The following is a 21,678-nucleotide window of genomic DNA, read 5'->3' on the forward strand; positions in this document are numbered from 1 at the left end:
GATGAATGCAAAAGCAGGTCTAGTATATGAATCCAAATTAAGCCCGGTCCAAACCTGACGACTGAAACATCGTTGCGTCCTATGCGATCATCCCCGTGTTCCATTACCATGTCGCAATCACCACCGACTCGACTGATGCTGCGCTGCCCCTAAACCAAACAGGCTATAACCATCGCCACGTACGATGCCGCACCTACCTCTAAGTTAGTTTAAATTTCTTTCAGAAAATGTCTATCAACTAAGAACTACTACTAAGTTCCTAGATCTTTTTAATTCTGATTCGTGCACCTGTGGGACGCTGTTCACGATATCAAACTCCAGTCCGATATGCAGGCTCAGATGGAAGCAACTCCCAAAGGCCAAAGCGCAAAGGTTTCAACTCAATGGCCATGTTAACCTGCCGGTGTCTAGGGAAGCAAAAGGACGCTAGAGTGTTTGCCAATACTAGTCATCAGCTCAGTGGAACTGAACTTTGCCCCTTCATGTTTATGACCTGCATCAATGGGCGCTGCCTTTTTTGTTCAAATATTTACTATGAATGGAGGAACATTTTCTTTCAAGGTTATAAATTAATAGTCATGTTTTTTGTTATCAAACATAACCTGTTTTATTTATTAGCAGTATAATGAGTACCTATATAGAATATTCAGATGTAAATTGAATAAATTGATTTTATTTGTCAGTTGAATGGCAAATTAAGATCGACCTACATTTTTCATTATGGTAAACAAATGGATTTTATTTTTTTGCGGTTGAACAAATGGATATATCTAGCTTTATGTATGGAATTTGGCTCAATAATGTGATCTTTTACCACGAGGAGATGGTACATCCTATTTAGATTTTCTGAAATCTAGAAGATACATGAGCGCGACAGCCCGCCAGAGTGCGCGCGGTATGACGCCTCGCGATGCTTTCTGGTGCATGCGAACGTCTTACTCACAGACTTGATCCAATCAGCTGTCTCCAAGGAAATCCAATCACAGCCACTCCTGGACACAAGTTCACAGCAATACTCATTTCTCCTGGCTCTCACTGTGCCAAGTGTTCTGAGAGGAAGAGATCTACGCAGCACCAAAGGCAGCAAAGCTCAAGATTTTTCTCTCTATCCTTGTTTATCTTGTCAGATTGCACACCAAATGGATTACCTATGACAGCTCCTGCTGCCTTAAGTAGCCGACCAACTCCCCCTCTTTTATCAAATCATCTCCACACTCACTCATCTCTTTGAGAACCCATACAGCACAGCGGACACTTTTCTTAGCTTTCCAATGGCGGCAGCCACCATGTCCCTCTCCTCCTCGACCTTTGCCGGCAAGGCGGTGAAGAATGTACCATCTTTGGCTCTATTTGGTGAGGCCCGCGTCACCATGCGCAAGACCGCGGCGAAGGCGAAGCAGGTTTCCTCCGGCAGCCCATGGTACGGTGCTGACCGTGTGCTCTACCTCGGCCCGCTCTCCGGTGAGCCCCCGAGCTACCTGACAGGTGAGTTCCCAGGTGATTATGGGTGGGACACAGCCGGACTTTCGGCTGACCCCGAGACCTTCGCCAAGAACCGGGAGCTGGAGGTGATCCATTGCCGCTGGGCCATGCTCGGGGCACTTGGTTGTGTCTTCCCTGAGTTGCTCGCCCGCAACGGCGTCACCTTCGGTGAGGCTGTTTGGTTCAAGGCCGGCTCCCAAATCTTTAGTGAGGGTGGTCTCGACTACCTCGGCAACCCCAGCCTTGTGCACGCGCAAAGCATCCTAGCTATTTGGGCATGCCAGGTCGTGCTCATGGGTGCCGTCGAGGGGTACCGCGTTGCCGGTGGCCCACTCGGAGAGATCGTTGACCCACTCTACCCAGGCGGCAGCTTCGACCCTCTTGGCTTGGCCGAAGACCCTGAGGCATTCACCGAGCTCAAGGTGAAGGAGATCAAGAACGGTCGCCTCGCCATGTTCTCAATGTTTGGCTTCTTTGTCCAAGCTATCGTCACGGGCAAGGGCCCACTGGAGAACCTCGCTGACCACATCGCCGACCCTGTCAACAACAACGCATGGGCATTCGCCACCAACTTTGTCCCCGGCAAGTAAGCTGTCTTGGGATTGTGCTCGCCATGTGGCGTGCTGTCCTGTGGTCTGAGTTGTACTATCATGATGTAAATTACAAGAACTTTGTGCAGAAGCACGGTTCGATTTGTCCATTTCCATGTCGCGCCTTGCATCGGTCTTACCATTTTGTTGTGATATCATGGTTCATGAGAACAGATAAATACTTGTGTGTGCTTACTTAACTGTTACCATGGCGGAAGACACATTTAAAACTGATTTCCGAATTTAAAAGAGTGGCAGCATGTAAACTGATTTCCTCCTCGCCGCTGCCGGAGGGCGTCCGCCGGGCGAAGCCCATGCGGCGCTGGCAGCGGCGGGGCCTCTCTCCTCCCTGCCCTGCTCGGGATCCCGGCAGCGCGGGTCAGCCGGCCATGGGGGAGCTGGTTCCGACGAGCTCTCCGGCGGCAGGGACGCGCGGATTCTGAAGCAGCTGTGCTGGGAGGTGGTGGTGGTGGGGGCTAGGTCCGATGAGGTCGATCTGGTCCCCTCGGGGCTGCGGGTGCCGCTGGTGGCGGCGGCCACGGTCGGAGAGGGTGCTGCTCCCATGTCTGGGGGTGGCGCTGGCACTGCAGTGCGCTGGTCTTGGTCGTGCTGGGCGGCGAGGCGGTGGCGGCCATGGATCTCGATCTGAAGTTGGAGGCTTTCACCGGCAGCTTGTCCTCCTTGACCGGCCGAGATGTGCGCGTCCTCCTGGCGTCCTGTTCGGTGGCGGGGCGCTGGGTGTGGGCACTAGGTCGGGGGAAACCCTTGGTCGGCGATGCCGGGCACGATGTTGGCGACGCCCATGGCGCCGTTGTCCCTCTGGTGGGCAACATCGAGACTTACTTCATGCCCTCCGCCTCCTGGTCTCGGGCAAAAGCCTACAATCTCTGGATTGGGGCGGCGATGGCGCGTCAGCGTCATGTACTTCTTGAAGGCGTCGTCTTGGGTGATCAGCGGTCTGGGATTTGGCGTGGTGTTGATCTACTTCTTCAGTAAGGTTCATGCTCGACAGCTGCGGTGGGCTTCTGGGTCTTGGCCGGAGACGGTGTTGATGTATGGGTTTCTTTCAGAGGTGAGGTCGCCAAGGCGGTCACTCTCTCCTCGGCAACTGGTTCACCGGTCCAAGCGTGCTCGGGGGTGAGCTGCTTTGCCTGCTGATGGGTCGACGTCCTTCGATCCAGGACGAGAGGGCGGGGGTGCCCTCTTCGGCGGCAGATTCGGATGGTGAACCGAGTGGCCTGCGAGGGGACGAAGCATGGCTCTCCTCCGGCGACGATTAGCTCCCTTGTCGCGGGCGTGTCCATGTCATTATCTGTAACCGTCGTGGGCTCTGAAGTACTTTTGGGTTCTTCAGAGCTCGTTAGCTGTTCCGTAGTGCTTTGTATCCGTGTCGATTGTATTTTCCGTTTCCTGTTGTCCTGTTGGTTGTAACGTGTGGTCATTGCTTTATATATAAAGCGGGGCGAAAGCCTTTTTGGTAAACCACGATCTAGTGATTCTTTGCTGCTTTGACTGGATAATTGGTCTGACCAACATTTACAACAAATTTATCCTGAGCTTTGCTCCTATGCCACCAACTTGATCCTTTGAGTGCAGCTTTGCAACTACTCCCTCCGTCCCATAATATAAGAACGTTTTTGACACTACACTAGTATCAAAAACGTTCTTATATTATGGGACAGAGGGAGTACATGATTAGCAGACAACTTTTATAGACCTATTTCTGCTCCGGCTCACTCTCTGTTCATCCACTTGCAAGAGAATATTACTGCACTTCAGGCTCCGGGAGATGCTGATCAATGGAACTATTCATGGAATTCTGCCACTTACTCCTCCAAGAAGATATGCAATATTCTTATGGTGACTTTCAAGCCTGTGCACATTTTAGCTGGCTTTGGAAGAGTGCTTGTGAACTCAAACAAAAAAATTAATTGGCTGCTCCTTTATGACAGAGTTAACACCAGAAATCTGGTGCAGAGGAAAAAAAAACTTGTCTTCCCTCTCACAGTTGTGTCCTTTTCCATGAACAACCTGAAGAAACTCAGCTTCATCTCTTCTAGCTAGGACTGAAGCTTTTCCCGGGCATGCTGGAATGCTTTTATACCTCACAGGCTCAACCTTTGATGAAATTAAGCTTGCAAGAATTAGCCATTAACGCTCCATTTAGCATGGACATAATCATTCCATGCTGTTGGAATATATGGAAGATCGGGAATGAGAAAATATTCAGAACTAAGAGGCCTTCTCTGGGAAGATGGCTTGGAAGTTTCAGTGAAGATCTTACTCTGGTTATCCATAGAGTAAAGAGAAAATGCTCGGATAATTTTCTTTCTTGGATAGAAATTAATTTGTAATCTTTCCCCTTCCCTCTTCTACATATATATATATATTCCCTTGTTTTCCAGTAAAAGAACATGTATAATGTGTTCAGACGACAGACAACTTATATGATCGTGTACACCGGTGAATCTACGGGGCCCTGGGTGTGGGAAACTCTAGTATACATTTTTCATCGGAGCTTTCTGTTTCGTGTTTATTCTTCAGGCTTTCCATCAAGGCAACCATCACGAATGATCTCAATCCATCCCGCTCGATTTGCAAGGGCCACGGTTTTGTTCATTTCTTTATCTGCAACAAAACAGAGTGTGGCCAATTATATCGCATGAGTGATTTTTTAGGTCTCTCTGCACTATTACCATGTCGCAATCACCACCCTCTCGCCTGATGTTGTGCTGCCCCTAAACCAACCAGGCTATCACCATCGCCATGTGCGATGCCGCACCTACCTCTCTAAGTTAGTTTAAATTTCTTTCAGAAAATCTCTATCAACTAAGGACTACCTGGTGACTATTTTATAAAAAGAAAACTGAATCGTGCACACCTGTGGGACGCTTTTCACAACATCCAACTCCAGTTCGAGATGCAGGATGAGTTCATATGGGGGAGCAGTCCTGGTAGCTGGTACTTATTCTGCAGCGCCTACCTACCGGATGCTCTGTGAAGGAGTCATTTGGTATCCAACTGCAAGGGCCATTTGGAAGAGCCAAAGGATCACATTGGTGACGTATTGACTGTTGAGTATACGATTATTAGGAAGTATAGGATAGACTAGGATTTGATCCCGCCTTGTCTTGTACTCTTAGTTGGTCATTGTACTCTTATATATATATGCCCACGAGGCTCAAGCGATACAACGAATACAACTATTCCACCCTCCCTTTATCCCTTTTAACATGGTATCAGTTTCCGGGTTCTAAACCCTAGTCGCCGCTGCTTCTGCACCCACGCGCCGCCCTCGGGGCGGCCGGCCTCCATGACCGCCGCCGGGGCCGCGCCGCCCGTACCTAGGGTTCGTCCGCCGGCCGTGTTAGCCGGCTGCCCTAGAGAGTCTTTTTTCCCGATCCTTTGATCCGGGTTTTCTCTTTCTCGCCGGTCGCTTTGAACGGCGTCTACTTTTTGGTTTTCCGGTCTATGTGATCCAGTTTGCGTCGCCCACCGCCGCCGTCAACCCCGTGCGCCTCTACTCCAACACCGGCGCGATCGGTTGGCTTCTTCACTGACCCGGCGGCCTCGCACGTCGTCCGCGCGTCTGCCCGCCAGTCGCCCCGACCCGGCGGCCTCGCGTCATGCGGCGGCCCTTCACCGCCGCCGTTCGCGCGCTGGCCCGTCCGTCAATCTACGCCGGCCGTCACCGCCCTGCTCCGACCGGGACTCCTGCATCACCCCGACCCGGCGGGCTCGCACCATGCGGCGGCCAATCATAGCCGCCCTGCCGCCCGCCGCCGCCGGCTTCATCTCGGACTCCGCCGCCACCGGCTTCATCTCGGACTCCGCCGCCACCGCGCCTCCACCGAGCGGCGTCCCCGACCTCGCGCGCGATCGGATTGATCACCCGCCCGCCGCCGCGATCCGCCTCATCTACGCCGTGCGACCGACCTGGCCCGCCGGTTGCGCGCGCCTCCGCAGGCCCCGTGAAGACCGTCTCGAGTTCAGCGCGCCCCTCTACCGATCGAGCAACGGGCTGCCGCTGCGTCGCCCCGTCGGGCCGCAGCGCTGCCGCCCCGTGGTTCTTCTCCCGGCTGCACCGACCCGCGTCATCGCTGCGTCGCCCCTTCGGGCCGTAGTACCGCGGCCCGCGGTCCACCGCCGCCCAGAGGTCGTCCGCTTCAGGTCGTCCACGTGGCAGCACCGTCCCTCGCGCCGCCGCTGCGTCGCCCCGTCGGGCCATAGCGAGCGTGGCACGCGGTCCACGCCGCCGTCCCGAGGCCGTCCCCGCGGTTGCACCGACCCGCGCTCCTCCGCCGCGCCGCGGCCCGCGGTCCCTGCCGCCGCCCGGAGGTCTTCCCGTCGTCACCCCGACCTGCCCGCCGCCGCTGCGTCGCCCCTTCGGGCCGTAGCGCGGCGGCCCACGGTCCACTTCGTTGTCCCCGCGCGTTGACTTCCCGTGGTATGCGTCGCGCCGCCTTCCTTGGCGCGGGAACGCCACCGTCCGCACTGGTCTTCGTCATGCTGTCGGGTTCTTCGCCTACTTCAAGCACCGCCGCCGCGCTCCTAACCTAGCCGCCGCCGCCGTTAGGCCGCTGCCGCCACTCTTCTTTGGCCGCCCCCGCCGCTACCCACATAGCCGCCGCCGCCCGTCCACCTCCTTCGTCTTCGTCCAGCACCACCAGCCCGTCGCCAGCGTCGCCGTCATCTACCCCGACCACTTCGTCTACTCCGACAACTGCAGGCGACATCGGCCCCGCGCTGATTGACGCCGCAACCGTCGTCGAGTCCTTCTCTGCTGGCTTCTCTGACTTCTCCGACCTGGCGTACAGCTTGTGCAGGTCCTCGTCTATGCATGCGCGGTGCTGGCAACACCGATGCGTGCCTTCGTCCACGACGTGTCCCCGGGCCTGGCAAGCCTGGTGCGGCGCTTCGTCAACTTCGTCTTCGTCCGTCTACGCATGCCCGGTGCTGGCAACACCGGTGCATACCTTTGTCTACGATGTGGCCCCGGGCTTGGCAAACCCGCCGCGACGCGTCGTCAACAACATCTTCTTCCAGGCGCATCACTACTTCGACACCAATGCGCCCCTGCTAACTCGGCGCCTCCTTGCGCCCGCGGCTCCACGGCGACATCCTCGACACCGGCTCTCTGACTCGACATCGACCACGACATTCCTCGCACAGCTACCTCGACCACGGCTACACCACCCTCCGCTCTCGGCTACATGGACAAACGGCACAAAGGGCTACCGCCTTGCTTGAGCAACCTCGTCGGGTTCCACTCCAACCACGACTTCCGCGATGGATCGACCGTTACGACTGTGGGGGGTGTTCGTCGGCTTGCCTTCGGATTCTTCTCCAGTCTCACCGTCTGCGTCGCTACCGTTGTGACTGCGGGGGGATGTTGAGTATACGATTATTAGGAAGTATAGGATAGACTAGGATTTGATCCCGCCTTGTCTTGTACTCCTAGTTGGTCATTGTACTTCTATATATAGGCCCACGAGGCTCAAGCAATACAACGAATACAACTATTCCACCGTCCCTTTATCCCTTCTAACATTGACAATCCGCTCCCCGCTAGCACGGACATCTCGGAAGATCGGTGGTTCCATTCGAGGAAGCTACTCCCAGAGGCCAAGCGCAAAGGTTTCAACTTAATGGTCATGTTAACCTGCTGGTGTCTATGGAAGCAAAGGGACGCTACGCTAGGGTGTTTGCCAACACTATCAGCACCTCAGTGGAACTGAACTTTGCCCCTTCATCTTTATGAACTGCGGGTGGGAGTGGAGTAGCATCCATCTGCAGTTTTACTGTGTCTTTCAGGTGTTGAGGTGCTGTAGCACTCTTCTATAAAGAAATGGTACACAGTTTGCGTACTCTGGTAAAGAAAAACTCAGCGCTTGAACCATTTATTTTTCTCTTGCCCAATTATCACCACATGACTGATAAATCTTTTTTCACCTGATACATTACCCCCATCCCCATGCACAGTCAATCAGAAAGAGTCCAAGACTGTATCTACCCCAGCTAATCGCCCTCCCAGGCTCCCAGCCCAACCACCCCCTACCACAGCCTTCACCCTCCCCTGTCTCCATTATATATTTCATCAAGCAGCTCCTCCTCGCTTTCACAAAAGCCTCTCCCTCATTTTTCTTAGCTGCCAAAGCTTTCTTCTGCTGCTATTTCTCCACCCCATTGCTGTCTTCTCGGCAGCTCAATTTGCTCATCACACTCAAACACAAGCTAGCGAAGCCAGCCAGCTGCATTTACGGTGCTCATGGGGTTGCAAGAGATGGCGAAGCTGCAGCTGCACGGCCATGGCGGCATGCGAGTGGAAGCCCTCGCCGCCGTCGACGACGACCAGGCAGCGGGCGGCGGGAGGAGGAAGAAGGCGACGGCGGTCTGGATCGCAGTGCCGCTCAGGCCCGTCAAGGTCGGCCGCCGAAGGCACGGCGGAGAGACAGTGGAGGAGCAGAAGGAAGAGGAGGAAGAAGAGGTGACGACGCCGAGAGGGGAAGGGTGCAGGATACCCTGGGAGGCGGCGACGTGCCCGCCGGCGCCCAAGAAGGCGAGGACGGCGGTGGCGATCTTCGCCGACCGCCGGTGCAACCGCGACGACGGCGAGGCGACGGAGTACTTCCGCGTGCCGGCGGACCTGGACTCCGTGTTCGCCGTCAGCCGGGTCGCCGAGGCGAACTGAATGATTCGTCCATGCTCGCGCGCGTGTAGAGCTGCAAGTGCGAGCGATCAAGCCCAGTTTGAAAGACAGAGAGACAGAGGAGATGATCCAATAATGCAGCTGTAAAAATTTCGCATTGTCAATGCAATGGATTTATCTTAGTTAATTGCTTCTCTTTCAGTGTAAATGTAAATTAATCCAGGTCGAGGAGTGCATCTGTACTAGTACTGATTCGATCTGTCTTGGTTATTTGCTGGATGGTCAAATCTGCTGTTTGTCTAATCTTCTTTTCATGTCTCGTTAGGAGGGAAGTGGGTTTTCCCTGTTCTTTGGCAGATAGTGCACCTTTTAAGTTGGACTGAATTTCGCTGTGAAATTTTTGTGAGAGAAGATGGAAGACAACCACATCTTTAGTTTTCTCTTGATAGTGTCTACATATTTTCCACACGGTAATAATCTGGACATTATGTGTTATGAGACTGTTGTCAGCTAGAGTAATTTATTTCAAACAAAATCCATCAAGTGCTTACACTTTAGTTCAACACTTACACTATGGAAAATCTCAAGAAAATCACAGACCTCCATATGTATCTGGGAAACTATTCCCAATCACCACCCTCTCGGTCATCTTCTCAGATTGTTCGCTCCTGGTGCTACCTCAACCAACCTTTCTCCCCGGGACTCTTTCTCGCCACTCCTTAAACCCGGATGGAGCTCAGAGAGCTCATTGGCATGAAAATTCAACGCGCCTCTGAGCTCAGAGAAGATGGTGGGTGAGCCGGGGGTGGGATGCATTTGGGCCTGCCCGATCAGATTCGCTAGCGGCGAGTCCAATGCAGCTACATTGCTGGCCAAAGCATTACCGACTTGAATCCCAAACTTTGAATGGATGAACGCTGTGTTGCAATGCTTTTGGCCGTCCATATCTGTTGTCAAGTGTTGTGTTCATCTTGTGAAGGCATTTAGTGTTGCCATGTATTGTTGGTTATGTTGCCATATGGTGCTCGCGTCTAGAAAGTATCCGGCGGATATCACATTTCAAACATCTATCCAATTCCTGATAAAACATAGTGTGTTAAATTTCAAACTTCTAAACATTTCTCGAGAAATGGAAGTCCATTAGAAGGGTGATGGCCTATAAACATGTGAAATTTGAAGCTCAAACTCATGCTCATTGGGTAGTAAGAAAAAAAAATGCAAGCAATAGTGATATTGTGGTCAATATTCATTACTGAATTTGGTTATTTCATACCTCCCAAATGAATTTGATTTTGAACTTGAAATGTTAATATATTTGTACAACATCACCTTCCCAACATATTTTTTCCAGAATTTTTAGAAACCTTAAAACAGGGAGTAGTTTTTACTTGCTTTACACTAATGTTCACTGTACCTTGGTTTCCACTAGATATTTTCTTGCGAACAATTTTCTCAAAGACATGTTGCAACAAATAGAAACATATATATTACATATTAAAAAAATGTACTCCTTCCATAAACTAATATAAAAGCGTTTAGATCACTACTTTAGTGATCTAAATGCTTTTATATTAGTTTACAGAGGGAGTATTCGTGTGTTTGAAAACATTGCAACATTTTTGTTCACATTCTCTGGCAGATCATGAGAAAGTTATATACCCACGAAAAAATGTTGCACTTGGATTATTTGCTTTTGTTACTGTGATTGGATGCTCTAGAAGCGTCGTTTAAGTAAGACTGAAGGCAGGAGGCGGCCGATTTCCCGCAACGGCCGCCCTACCGACGCTAGCACGTCCAATAAAAACACTAGTAGCATTTTTATGCACATGGCTATCCGTACTTGAACACACCAGCCAACCTCTAAGCCCGCCAAAATTTGAAACACCCAGTTCCAAACAGAAGATCAATTAAATCCCAGAAAACCTGCGTCACTTTGGTCAACAATAATATATTCAGTAGGTTTTTCTCTAAAGTGTTTTGCTTTCTCGAGCTTCCAGGGGGGAAATAATGTTTTGGTAGGATCCCAATTTCAAGTACTAATTAATTTAAACAAGATCAAGTTGCTGATTCTTTTGCATGTCCTACAAAAAAGAGTGACCTACCCCTTTTGTACCTGCAAAATTTATTAATTCGAGAAAAAGAGCAATGATTCATGCTGGCTTTTTCAAACAATAACTATAAGCATATTTTTTTCCCCGCCATTAATTTATAACAGGTTCTTCCTACTACAGGAGGACGCGCGTATCCCTCGATTGTATCGAGTTTTTACCAACTAATAACTAAAATCATACACCAGATCCCGGACGCTCGAAAGGCCACCAAAAAGAATGCAGAAGTCAACACAACAAACATATGGATGCTCATATAAGCTTACCAACTTGTTTCTTTTATACTCATCACTAACCTTGAAGATCAGATGAACAACAGCCCTCGTTGTAGCATAGGCTAGCTTCACTTCACCTATGGTAGAATGTTCTATTCCATTAAATACCTGGTCTCGGAAGCTGCTGCATGGATGCAGCCACAGTTTGATGATCAGAGCAAATAGATGGATAACATGTCCAGCCAATATAAAATTCAGATACTAGTGCAACGGCTCCACTAGGACTTTGGCCAGTGGCCAGTGCTATACTGCTATCCTTTTCTCCCTTGGATCCCTCTATGCCTGGGCCACCACATTGCTCAAAGCCAAGTTCCTTACCGCTTCTCCTGCTTTGACCTGCACAGTGAAAAAGGCAGCATACTATTTACTCTTGTAAAGTTCTATGTACTACTAGTGTATTTTCGTCTGATCTTATGTTTGCACGATTGGTAAAGGAAAATGGTACATCCTGTGAAAAGTCACTTTGGAAATATGTTATGTGAATCATGTTTGATGCAGTGAAAAAGGCAGTATCATATTGATCAGACCTTTTTTCACTATTATCATTCTTAATTATGACAGATCAACAGAATTTCATCTTCTTTTTTACTTTCAGCAGAGCATAGAAGCACTTGTAGAAGAGCATCAAGCCAAATTTTAAGGGGAAGTAGTTACTCAATTAGATCTTGAAGGTAAAAAAGAATACAATTTCAGATCCTCTTGCAGATAAAGCTAGGGTTGGTTATTCAATTTGGATCACGGCCTTAATTTGGGTATGTGTCCAAATGATGAAAGCTCCAGTTAAGGGTACTGGAGATATGATTAGGGGGACTAGCCCCACTTCATTATGTCTGCCATTATAGAGCTTACATGTATAATCTATTGGCCCACTGTGTCTTTTCTTTAACTACACAACAAGAAACGGTACCAGCTAGTGTATGTATATGTTGATGTAACTAGACACCAATGTTTGTCGTGACTGATTTACTAAAATGGTGATCTAATTATTGGATTGGATGTCATGAATGAAAGGATAGGGAGAGCCTGATGAGCCCCAAATTAAGATGCACATCATCTCGAACATTGCATCTTAATTAGTACTCCCTCCGTCCCAAAATAAGTGACTCAACTTTGTACTAAAGTTAGTGCGAAGTTAGTACAAACTTGAGTCACTTATTTTGGGACGGAGGGAGTAGCATGTTACATGCTCAATGAAAACGACAACGACAAAAACCAAGCATTGTTGAAATACATGCATGAGTTGGCCGAATGTGATGGGCATAATAATTATTTTTTAAAGGCTCAGTCCCCGTTCCATGTGAGCATTATACAATGGTATAGGAAGGCTTAGTACCTAAGCTTGCTCTATCAAAATACTTCACTAGTACGACTAGGACAAGCTGTTGTCTCTTTGTTTTGTGTTTATTCCTAAATTCACTCTGATCATTGCGCTTATCATCATAATTATCCAACATACTATTAATATCATGCCTAACTAAGTTCATGTGTAATAATACCTCCTTTTGCATTCATCATCATCAAGGGAGGTGCATTCATAAGGACCAATGCAACATTAAGTGTAGTCTTTTCCTTCCAGCTAGTTAAGAGAATATGACATGTCATTCACAGGTAGGTCATTGTTCACCCTCCCATGCACGGCCCTACTGTGCTTTACCATTTCTGTAACAGCACTGGATAAATCATGAGCCCTTTCCACGCCACTTTCATGGTTCTGGAGAAAGGTCTACGCAAATCATGTCTGATGCTGTGGTGCATGCACGTTGTTCCAAAACACCTTGAAGTGGACAAAACATGGACATGCACATGTACAGATCCATGAGCTTGCATGCACAGTCACTTCATTTATCACAGGCTGGGTTTGGTTTTTTTCATCCACCAATGTCGTAATTATCATACAAATAAAAAATACTAGGAATTTGATGACATACCATGTGATCAATAGGGCAAAATAGTGGACAGTTTGCACAAAATTATTTAACTGATATGAACAGATGTGATACTGTATATTTTTCAAACCAAATCATACACAGCCAAATGAAATTAAGATGAAATTACTCTTTTAGGAAAAGGAACATATGTACACATCCATGCATGTGACAATCTGGGTGGAGGAATCTAAGGGGTTGATGTTATGTTACAGAAGGGGGCAAGCCAAGCACCCTCCTACGACAGGGGACAATGGTTGTACTCTTGTACCAATGCAAGACCCCAGCACTGTTTCCTTTATTGACTATAACAAAACCATTCATATTTGTGTGCTCGCTAGTTGCTCCAGTATCTCAGGCTATATCTGATGAATGTAACCAGGCACCACAAATCTTGCAAGTTACAAGCAGCATTCTTAATGTCAATATATAATATGGTTGTATTTGGGCTTCAGACATCAACAGAGCCTATGATTAATCTGCAGTTTCCTAGGAGTCATTTCTGTTACAAGGATGCTTCATTTGTAAAAGGCTATAAGGGTTGAAGAAATATCTCTGACCAGAAGAGTCGAAGAAATATAATGCATCACAGATCACTCCATAAATGCATTTCAAAGATAAAAATCTACTCAGCAACGTGCCAGAATACAGAATACAAGCAGGTTAGAGGGTTGATCATTAACTCTCTAGAGCTACAACAAGGTGCCAAATACTGCTTATAGAGTCGATGACGAGAAGGCTGAATCCCCTATAGCCAAAAGCCAGCTGAATAAGAACCTCGTCTGTCACTCGGTGTGTCAGCAGGAGGGAATCCAGAAATCTTGCAGTGTATAGATGAGATAACCAGATCGCCGAACGACTACTAAACTGAGATAGGGAGGAACAATGCTTGGTATATATGATTAGGGTCTCCACCAGAGATGCATGATACAATGATCAGTCAGCGGCTTGGGGCATCACGAATAAAGTATTAGTATCTTAAAATCGAATCAACGCTCCAGAGACGAAAGACACATTCCTTCAAGAGACGAGCAAGAAAGAGGGAACTCGTCCTTAGCTGAGCTAAGGCATTCAGTAAGTTCATTTATCTGCCGCGCCATCATGTATAACTGTTCAGCCCGATATTTGGATGACCACTCCTCTACTGTCCTGAAAACAGAAGGAGATAAACACAGGTTACTGCCATTGTGACTTCGCACATAACATACTTGCAGGAAATACAATCATCTGTCCAAAATTCATATTGAGGTACAATTAATGCTTTAGACAGTATGGTAGGTATGTAAAAATCAGTATACTTCCCATCAACAAAAACACTAGGTGTAAGTTTAGCATATACCATACCTTAAGTCTGTCTCTGAGGCACTACTGCAGTTAGAATACAGGAGCTTAACAGTAGGCTGCAGATGTGCTGTCACATGTGAACCATCCATTTCATTTTCATAGCAGTAACCAGAAAACATCCATGCTTTTGAACTAAGGAGGACTATTTGCAGCATGGGCCTTTTGGTTTTCAAATCTCTCACTACTGTACGAAAAGATATTTCATCTTCAGCAATTTCAAGCAACAAATTAACAAATAGTTTTTCCAATGTGTGTCCCCTGCACATAGATAACCATGCCCCATGTCAGTGATGAAATCAAACTTATGAACACCAAGCTAATGCAGAATTTCCATTCAGAGAGTTACAAGGAGCAACAGCTCTAACTGCCAAACTATGTATAAGAGTTGTCATTTAACTTCCTTTTTTCAATCATTGGGAGTATCTCAAAACTAGAGAGAAGCACATATACTAACCTGAACACATCATGAGGACCCCCAACAGGAAGGTCTGAGGATGTGTAACACTTGAACAGCCGTACCCGTCCATCCGATGGAGCATCTGAATATTGCGATGGGTATGACCCAAGAGATGACGAGCAATGAGAACATAGAAGTTCAACCCAGTTAACATCTTTCACAAGGTTTGGTTCTTTAACAATAAAGCTACTTCCAAGAGAGATACTTTTTGTTAACTTGTAATCTCTTTGGTTCTCCAATCCAGCTTTTCCACTATCTCCACCATCACCGCAGCAACTGCATGGATCTACCAGATTCAAATCAACCTCTTGAGAAGTTTGCTCTATGTTTTCAATAAAACAGTCACTTGTAGACTTCTCAGAGTTCACATCGCCACCATTATTCAGCTGGATAGTACCACACTGATCAGTCCAAGGAGTGCCTCCATTTTTTTCAGTATCAATACAAGGACCCTCTTCCAAAAGAACTGGAGGTCGCAAGTGATTAGAACCAATTTTCTTTTCATGGCATACCTCCTCTTCTGAATTATTCAATTTTATCTTCTCAGCAGTATGATCGCTTTCTAGAGTAACATTAAACATAGCTTCTTCTAGTGCAACAAAATCAACACTGGGCACTGAAGTATCTACTCTCGACACTATATCAGTCTCAAGATAATCCTTCTCTATAATAATGGAGGTAGCATCTAGTAGAGTTGTTCTCTGCAGGCGACCATATGCATTGATATAGTGTGATATTAACTTCTCACTTGCCCCTCCGAATGATGTGCAACATCCACCAAACCAATTGTCAGCCACATCCTCCCAATTTAAAGATGGCATTTCCACAACGTCCCTGAAAAGTGGTTATTTTAAACATGAGACTCGCCAACGAGATAAGGTTCATATGAAGCTTTTGGACCATTATAATACTGATGAAACATAAGTTGTGCACCTAGTTTTCACGTCCAGTACAAACTATTAGCACCCATGAGCTGTAGATCGCACAAGCTCATGAGCAGGCTGATGATATGTGAGTAATTACCTAATGCTTAAATGCAATAAGATGCTCTTAGTGTTAGTGATCTGTAGACCGCAGCTATTTTTAGAACTTAGATTCTAGAAATTATCTATTGAACCAATAGTATATCTTCCAAGTGGGACCAGGGCATAAGACTACTCCACAAAGCGCTTCCTTACCACTTCCCATGTTGCTCCTCAGACAAATTCAGCCACTCCTAATGCTTCTTTAGAACATTTACATTCCAACAGAACTTTGTAAACCACTACGATGCGATGACTGATGAGCAGATCCATCAACCAATAGTAAGTTCTCTCCAATTTAAAAGCAATGGAGATGATATGAAAGTGCAACGCATCTCTGAATAACTTACTTATTACATGTGAAAAAGAACAGGTTGTGCAGGAGAAATAAATAATGATAAAATGTTTAACTTGATCATGAAAACTTGTATTGCACTTTCCACTAGATAATAACATCTTTCCAGTTTCTGTTAAGAGTGCGGTTTGATTAAGATCGTGATTCTTCATTCTTGCATAGCACACTATCATGGGTTTGGACGTTGCTAAGTATGAAGTACTGAGTGCCAGCAATTTGATTTGAGTAGGTTCAGTTTCCATGAATTTTTCAACGTGTAAACAAGCGAGACATGTAACTGAAGAGTAAACACTGCACGTAAAGTGTAAGCCCTAACCACAAGGTTCCCAAATGTCTACCTTAGTGGCTGTTTTGTCAATCTTGCTGAGCATGCTTTGCAGTACAAATGGACATCTCCAGAAGATAGACTCTTCAAATCTGCCATGAAAATGAACCAACGAAAATATCTCAAAATTGATCTGAAACATGGAGATTCAAAATGAGGAAACCTACCTATGAACACTTCACTGTCATTTGGAAGTAGAAATCAGATTATAGTCTTCACAAAAATATACGGGGCTATGGTCATCTCTGAGTGATTACTGAGTACTGAGTCAATTTCAGTTGAGGAGGCAATTGGGAAACTAACTACACCTCGCTTAATCTCAGAGGGGAATGGAAGTTAACCAAAAGCTCACCATCGCGGAGGGAGAGGGGCGCGGGAGGGCCGGTGCCGGGGAAGGCGGCGGCGACGACGGGGTGGTCGACGGGGAGGACGAGGGTGAGGCGGACCTCGAGGTGGTCCCCCGCGGCGCGGCACTCGGGCGGGGCGGAGGGGTCCACGAGCACCCTCGGCACGGGGACCCTGAGCGAGACGGGGTCCGACGCAAGGGAGAAGGAGAGGAGGAGGAGGTCGGCGTCGAGGCGGAGGTCGGCGCGGAGGCCGGAGGGCGCCGCGGCGGAGAGGGCCGGGTGGGAGAGGTAGAGACGCAGGAGGGGGAGGTGCGCCAGGGTCTCCCACGTGTACCGCCACTGGCGCCGGTGCGCGCTCTCGCCGGCGGCGAGGGGGGAGGAGGAGGCGGCCATGGCGGTGGTGCTCGGCGAGGCGCTGCCGAGGGAGGGGTCTCCTGGGCTTTGGTGAGGTTCTAGGTCAGATCCCCCGAGTCGATCGTGCCCGTCCATCTTTGAATGGACGGAGGGAAGCTGCCCTGCAACGGGTCTAGTGCTTTAGGCCCCGCTAGAACATTCCAAGCCAAGAGGAGACGCAGGAAGTATCGTGGTTTTAGTTCAAATTAGGCATTTTACAATTTATTTCGTCCATACACATGCAAACTAAGCACATATCCTCCCGTCAAAAAAAGAAAAGAAAAAACTAAGCGCATATCCTACGGATCAGCCTCGTTGCCTGAATTCCCGCGAGCAGACGTAAATCAGGGGTTTGCGGGCGTTCGGAACGCTGGCCCGTACACATCGGGCCCACTTTAAAACTTCTTCCGTGCCAATGATCTCTCCCGCACAAAGCAGTTGTCATATATTCATGCCGACCAACGTCGCTCCAGAAAATCAGTGCCGCTTTCATGTCGATTCAGAGCGAACGTGACCTCTCATGGTGTTGGCATTGAAGCGGCGCGCCGGCTAAGAGCACTGCCCACGGCGTGTCCCTGTCTCCGTCTTTTTAAAAAAATATTCACTTTTTTCCTTATATGTATTGAAATATACAAACAAAATTGTTCAACCATTGAAAAATATCCATAACGTTAAACAAATACTATTAATTATATATTTTATAAATGTTTAACTTGTACAAAAACTAGGTGTGCATAAAAATGTACAATGTGTATGGAAAATTGTATCATATATTTGGAAATGTTAAATGTGTATAGAAATGTTTTATATGTATACAAAATGTATCATCTGTATGAAAAATATAGACATCAAAACATATATTAATCATGTACTTGAAAGTTGTTAACCAAAAATCTGAACGATTAAATTACTGCTCCCGAATATTCAACTGACCTATTAATTTCTTATAACGTGCTCTACAAGAAAAATGTTTCTTCTGTATACAATAAATATATAATATGTATGAAAAAAGTGGACATCAAAACATATCTTAGAAAAATGTCAATCATGCATTTAAAAAATGTTAAAATATGTATAAGAAAAATGTTTCTTATGTATATGAAAAATGCACAATTGAATGAAAAAGGTAGACATAAAAAATATATGTGAGAAAATGTTAATCATGTATTTAAAAAAATATTAAACGATTATAAATAAAATGCTCCTACTGTATATGAAAAATGTACAATCTGTATGAAAAAAAAATACTTTAAACATATATTTAAAGAAAAAATGATCATGTATCATAAAAAAATGTATAAAAAATTGTTCAGGTTGTATACAAACTACAAAGCATGTGCAATGTTTATGAAAGGGATAAAAACAAAGAAAACCGAGGAAAAAGAAAACTAATAATTGAAAGTGCAACTAATCCCCGGATGGTTTTGATAATTAATAACAATATATATGTCATTAATCTAATGAGCATTGATGATAGGTTTTAAAAAAGACCAATGATTGGCATGGCAAGGAATAATGGATGTGGACCCCTCAAAATGTCAAGGACAAACATTGATAACCCCAAGACTCTACATTTTTTGTTTAGTGATCCAAGATCGCATTGAGTCCCTTAGGAAAGCCAATACTGTTAAAAAGGGGATGAGGTATTGATGATGAGGTTGTTGCTCAAGTGCTTAGTGATATTGCTCCAAAAACTCTCAGTCATTTTTCTCAAAACACATTTGTCCAAACCCTGATTCTCATTCTTGGTCCCACCGATATCATCCACTTCAGACCCACCGAGATGACCACTTCATTGCCACAGCCAAAACCCTAGTAATTCAATTTGATCGAAAAGGATCTCGGTCCCACCGAGATGGCATTACCAAGTTTCTGTGATGACACTGCTTCACTTCGGAATCACCGAGTTGAAACAATCAGAATTCCCGAGACTGGGTTTTGCCCTAGCCATTGCACTTCGGTCTCACCGAAAAGCCTAACGTTCACATCTTTTACACTAATCGGTCTCACCGACTTGGGTCAAAAGTGTGTAACTGTTGGATTTTGGGTGAATCTTTTACACTAATCGGTCTCACCAACTAAGATCGTAGTGGTACTGATATACGTCTTTAGTTGATGCCATTGTAGTTTGTGTTTTGTCCTGGCTGGATGGCCAATTTTGTTAGCTCTTTCTATTTTGAGAAGGCCCTCCGATATCAATTCCTTGACAAAAACTTATCCTGTCAAATGGCCTCGGTTCAGTTTTGTTGGAATTTAATTACACTGAACTGTCCAGAACATGTGTTCAAATTGGTATCATTACATCTCATAACCACACTACAATGTTTCTCTTTCAAGTTGAGTCTTAATTTTGGTCAAGATTTGTGGCAGATTTGTCTTAGGTAATCTGCAATTTTTGTCTTATGAAGATTATAGTCTCAGGTCTAGCTTATATATGTTAGTAGAATTTTCTTATTTTCTGGGACTGGGGAAGTTTGATCATTGTGCGACCAACAAGAGAAAAGCTAACATTGCTACAACCTGTGCAGAATCTGCTCATTAGCGAGTGGAATTCTTTTGTTCGTCTTTTTTTATTTAACTTATTGCAGTAGGTTTAAATATATTTTGGGGTGGCAGGATGAGTCAGCTCCCTGCTCCTAACTCCCTCCACTATCTCAGATACAGAAACTATTATGTCATGTTAAATAGTTGTGCAACTATAAATGGTTAGTGCAAATGTAAATAGTGAAAAAGTATATGCTAAATTTCTTCTTGGGGTGGCAGGATGAGTCACCTTCTGTTAGTGATGCCCAGTTTTCTTTCAGGACAAGATGAAGTCACTGAAGCGTAAGAGAGTTGAAGCACAACGTATTCCAACATTTGAGGATGTGCATCATCCTTACACTAGGTGGTGTATGTCTGTCCGAGTGTACCACAAATTTCACATGGAGAGATCTGCTATTGGGGAAAGAGACTCAACATGGTATTATTGGATGAAAAGGTAATACTCATTTGCAAAAGTAGTTTCTGCTGCAACAAATAATATCTCTTTAGTTGTAATAGGGCAAAAAAAAATGATTGTTATCGTATATGATGATGATGAGGCCGATCGATTTGAGCCTTTACTTGTAGAGGGACGAGTATATTATGTATGGAAGATGGTCGTAGAACCAGCTATGAGAAATGCAGACTATATTTTTGTAGATAATCACTTTGTGTGTCGTTTCACCAGTTAATGAGATAAGAAATGTGAATGAGCAGTTGGTCCCATTGTTCCCGCCATTTATGCCTTTTGACAAAATTTGGGAGTTCACCCTAGATAATGACATGTATGTTGGTAAGTGCTTCAGTTTCCTTTTATATATTCGAAATGTTTTTTTGGTCACAAATGATCTCCGTGAGAAATATTATTCTGCTGAATGGCACGTATGTACAATCGAAGTGTGTCGGGTTGTTTGGGTGCTCGTGCATAGAGCTGCAAATAGTTTATTCACGTGTGCTAGGGAAATCCCGCAAAAAAAACATGTGCTAGGGAAAACCAGATGTCTGTTCCAAGTAACTCCAGTTGTATTGGTTGTGTCTTTGTATAAAGACTCCTAGCTGATGTGACTAGAGCCTAACCTTCTTTCTAGAAAAAATCTACTAATTTTAGTTTTGTTCTCTTATTATTCCACCTCATTTTAAGTGGTAGTTTCGTAGCATAGCACGGGGGCCTTACTAGTAAATAAAAGAAAATGAAGCTCACAATCCCTTGAATGGCCGCTTCGCTCAATGAACAACCACAAACGGAGACATACGTAGTCAGCTCACGTGATTGTTGGAAATATGAGCAATTTATCAAATGAGTTTATTAACAGAAATACTAGATAAACATACATATTATAGCAGAGATAAACAAGTCATACAATTTGACAAAAATAAGGTAAATAGCATCTGCATGCAAGAACTAGAACCGAACATATCTAGAGCAGGCACTAGAGCAAGAAACTGTGGCAGAACATGAAACAGAAAGAGCATGAGAACTTACGGAACAGCAGCAGAAGCACCGGTCTTGGGGTCGGTGTCCTCGCCAGCCATGTCGTCGAAGAGGTTATCGACGTCGGGGAAGAAGTCGTCGTTGGGGAAGTGGTCGTCGCTGTCTGGAGCGTCTGTGATGAACTGGTTAGTAGTCACGCAGAGCGCTCCCAAAAACCTTATCACCCTTCTCAACTTTCCAGCCCCCGAGTGACCTTTCATATACCTGTCGTGCGTGGCAAAAATTTATACATCGGCTCATTCCAGCAACCCGCGGCGCGTCGTGACTACTGACCGGGAGCTAAAATTTAGACATGCCCATACATGTGGGCAAACAACCTCCCTTATAAGGAGGTCCAACTCATACCAAACTAGTAATGTGGGATTAAACTTTAGTCTCATCTCTTGTCTTG

General features: G+C 46.2%; 4 protein-coding genes across 4 annotated transcripts; 3 read left to right on the plus strand and 1 right to left on the minus strand.

Annotated features, from left to right (window-relative positions):
* Window positions 1–1,203: 1,203 nt before the first annotated feature.
* LOC123143591 (chlorophyll a-b binding protein of LHCII type 1) lies at window positions 1,204–2,202 on the plus strand. The gene has a single exon (XM_044562528.1). The coding sequence runs from the start codon at window positions 1,272–1,274 to the stop codon at window positions 2,070–2,072; it is 801 nt and encodes a 266-aa protein (XP_044418463.1). The 5' UTR covers window positions 1,204–1,271; the 3' UTR covers window positions 2,073–2,202.
* Window positions 2,203–2,328: 126 nt separating this feature from the next.
* On the plus strand, window positions 2,329–3,503 carry LOC123143593 (uncharacterized). Its single transcript, XM_044562529.1, has 2 exons — window positions 2,329–3,064; window positions 3,143–3,503. Exons 1-2 carry the CDS (start codon window positions 2,706–2,708, stop codon window positions 3,228–3,230), a joined length of 447 nt encoding a protein of 148 aa, XP_044418464.1. The 5' UTR covers window positions 2,329–2,705; the 3' UTR covers window positions 3,231–3,503.
* A 4,696-nt stretch (window positions 3,504–8,199) lies between these two features.
* Window positions 8,200–8,908, plus strand: LOC123141110 (cyclin-dependent protein kinase inhibitor SMR6-like). Its single transcript, XM_044560340.1, has one exon. The coding sequence runs from the start codon at window positions 8,341–8,343 to the stop codon at window positions 8,761–8,763; it is 423 nt and encodes a 140-aa protein (XP_044416275.1). The 5' UTR covers window positions 8,200–8,340; the 3' UTR covers window positions 8,764–8,908.
* Window positions 8,909–13,546: 4,638 nt separating this feature from the next.
* LOC123143594 (uncharacterized) lies at window positions 13,547–17,348 on the minus strand. Its single transcript, XM_044562530.1, has 5 exons — window positions 16,885–17,348; window positions 16,546–16,624; window positions 14,828–15,664; window positions 14,374–14,631; window positions 13,547–14,178 (listed from the first exon to the last, which is right to left on the minus strand). The coding sequence occupies exons 1-5, from the start codon at window positions 17,270–17,272 to the stop codon at window positions 14,019–14,021; spliced, it is 1,722 nt and encodes a 573-aa protein (XP_044418465.1). The 5' UTR covers window positions 17,273–17,348; the 3' UTR covers window positions 13,547–14,018.
* Between the last annotated feature and the right edge of the window lie 4,330 nt (window positions 17,349–21,678).

The sequence above is a fragment of the Triticum aestivum genome, chromosome 6D (assembly GCF_018294505.1).
Source record: "Triticum aestivum cultivar Chinese Spring chromosome 6D, IWGSC CS RefSeq v2.1, whole genome shotgun sequence".
Lineage (NCBI taxonomy): Eukaryota > Viridiplantae > Streptophyta > Magnoliopsida > Poales > Poaceae > Triticum > Triticum aestivum.

Coding starts and splice junctions, on each gene's coding strand:
- LOC123143594 (XM_044562530.1), bottom strand. CDS start 17,272: ATGGCCGCCTCCTCCTCCCCCCTCGCCGCCGGCGAGAGCGCGCACCGG. Junction 14,632..14,827: donor GGTCCTCATGATGTGTTCAG/GTTAGTATATGT, acceptor ATCTATGTGCAG/GGGACACACATTGGAAAAAC. Junction 14,179..14,373: donor GCCTCAGAGACAGACTTAAG/GTATGGTATATG, acceptor TTCTGTTTTCAG/GACAGTAGAGGAGTGGTCAT.
- LOC123143593 (XM_044562529.1), top strand. CDS start 2,706: ATGGATCTCGATCTGAAGTTGGAGGCTTTCACCGGCAGCTTGTCCTCC. Junction 3,065..3,142: donor GGTGTTGATCTACTTCTTCA/GTAAGGTTCATG, acceptor GGTTTCTTTCAG/AGGTGAGGTCGCCAAGGCGG.
- LOC123141110 (XM_044560340.1), top strand. CDS start 8,341: ATGGGGTTGCAAGAGATGGCGAAGCTGCAGCTGCACGGCCATGGCGGC.
- LOC123143591 (XM_044562528.1), top strand. CDS start 1,272: ATGGCGGCAGCCACCATGTCCCTCTCCTCCTCGACCTTTGCCGGCAAG.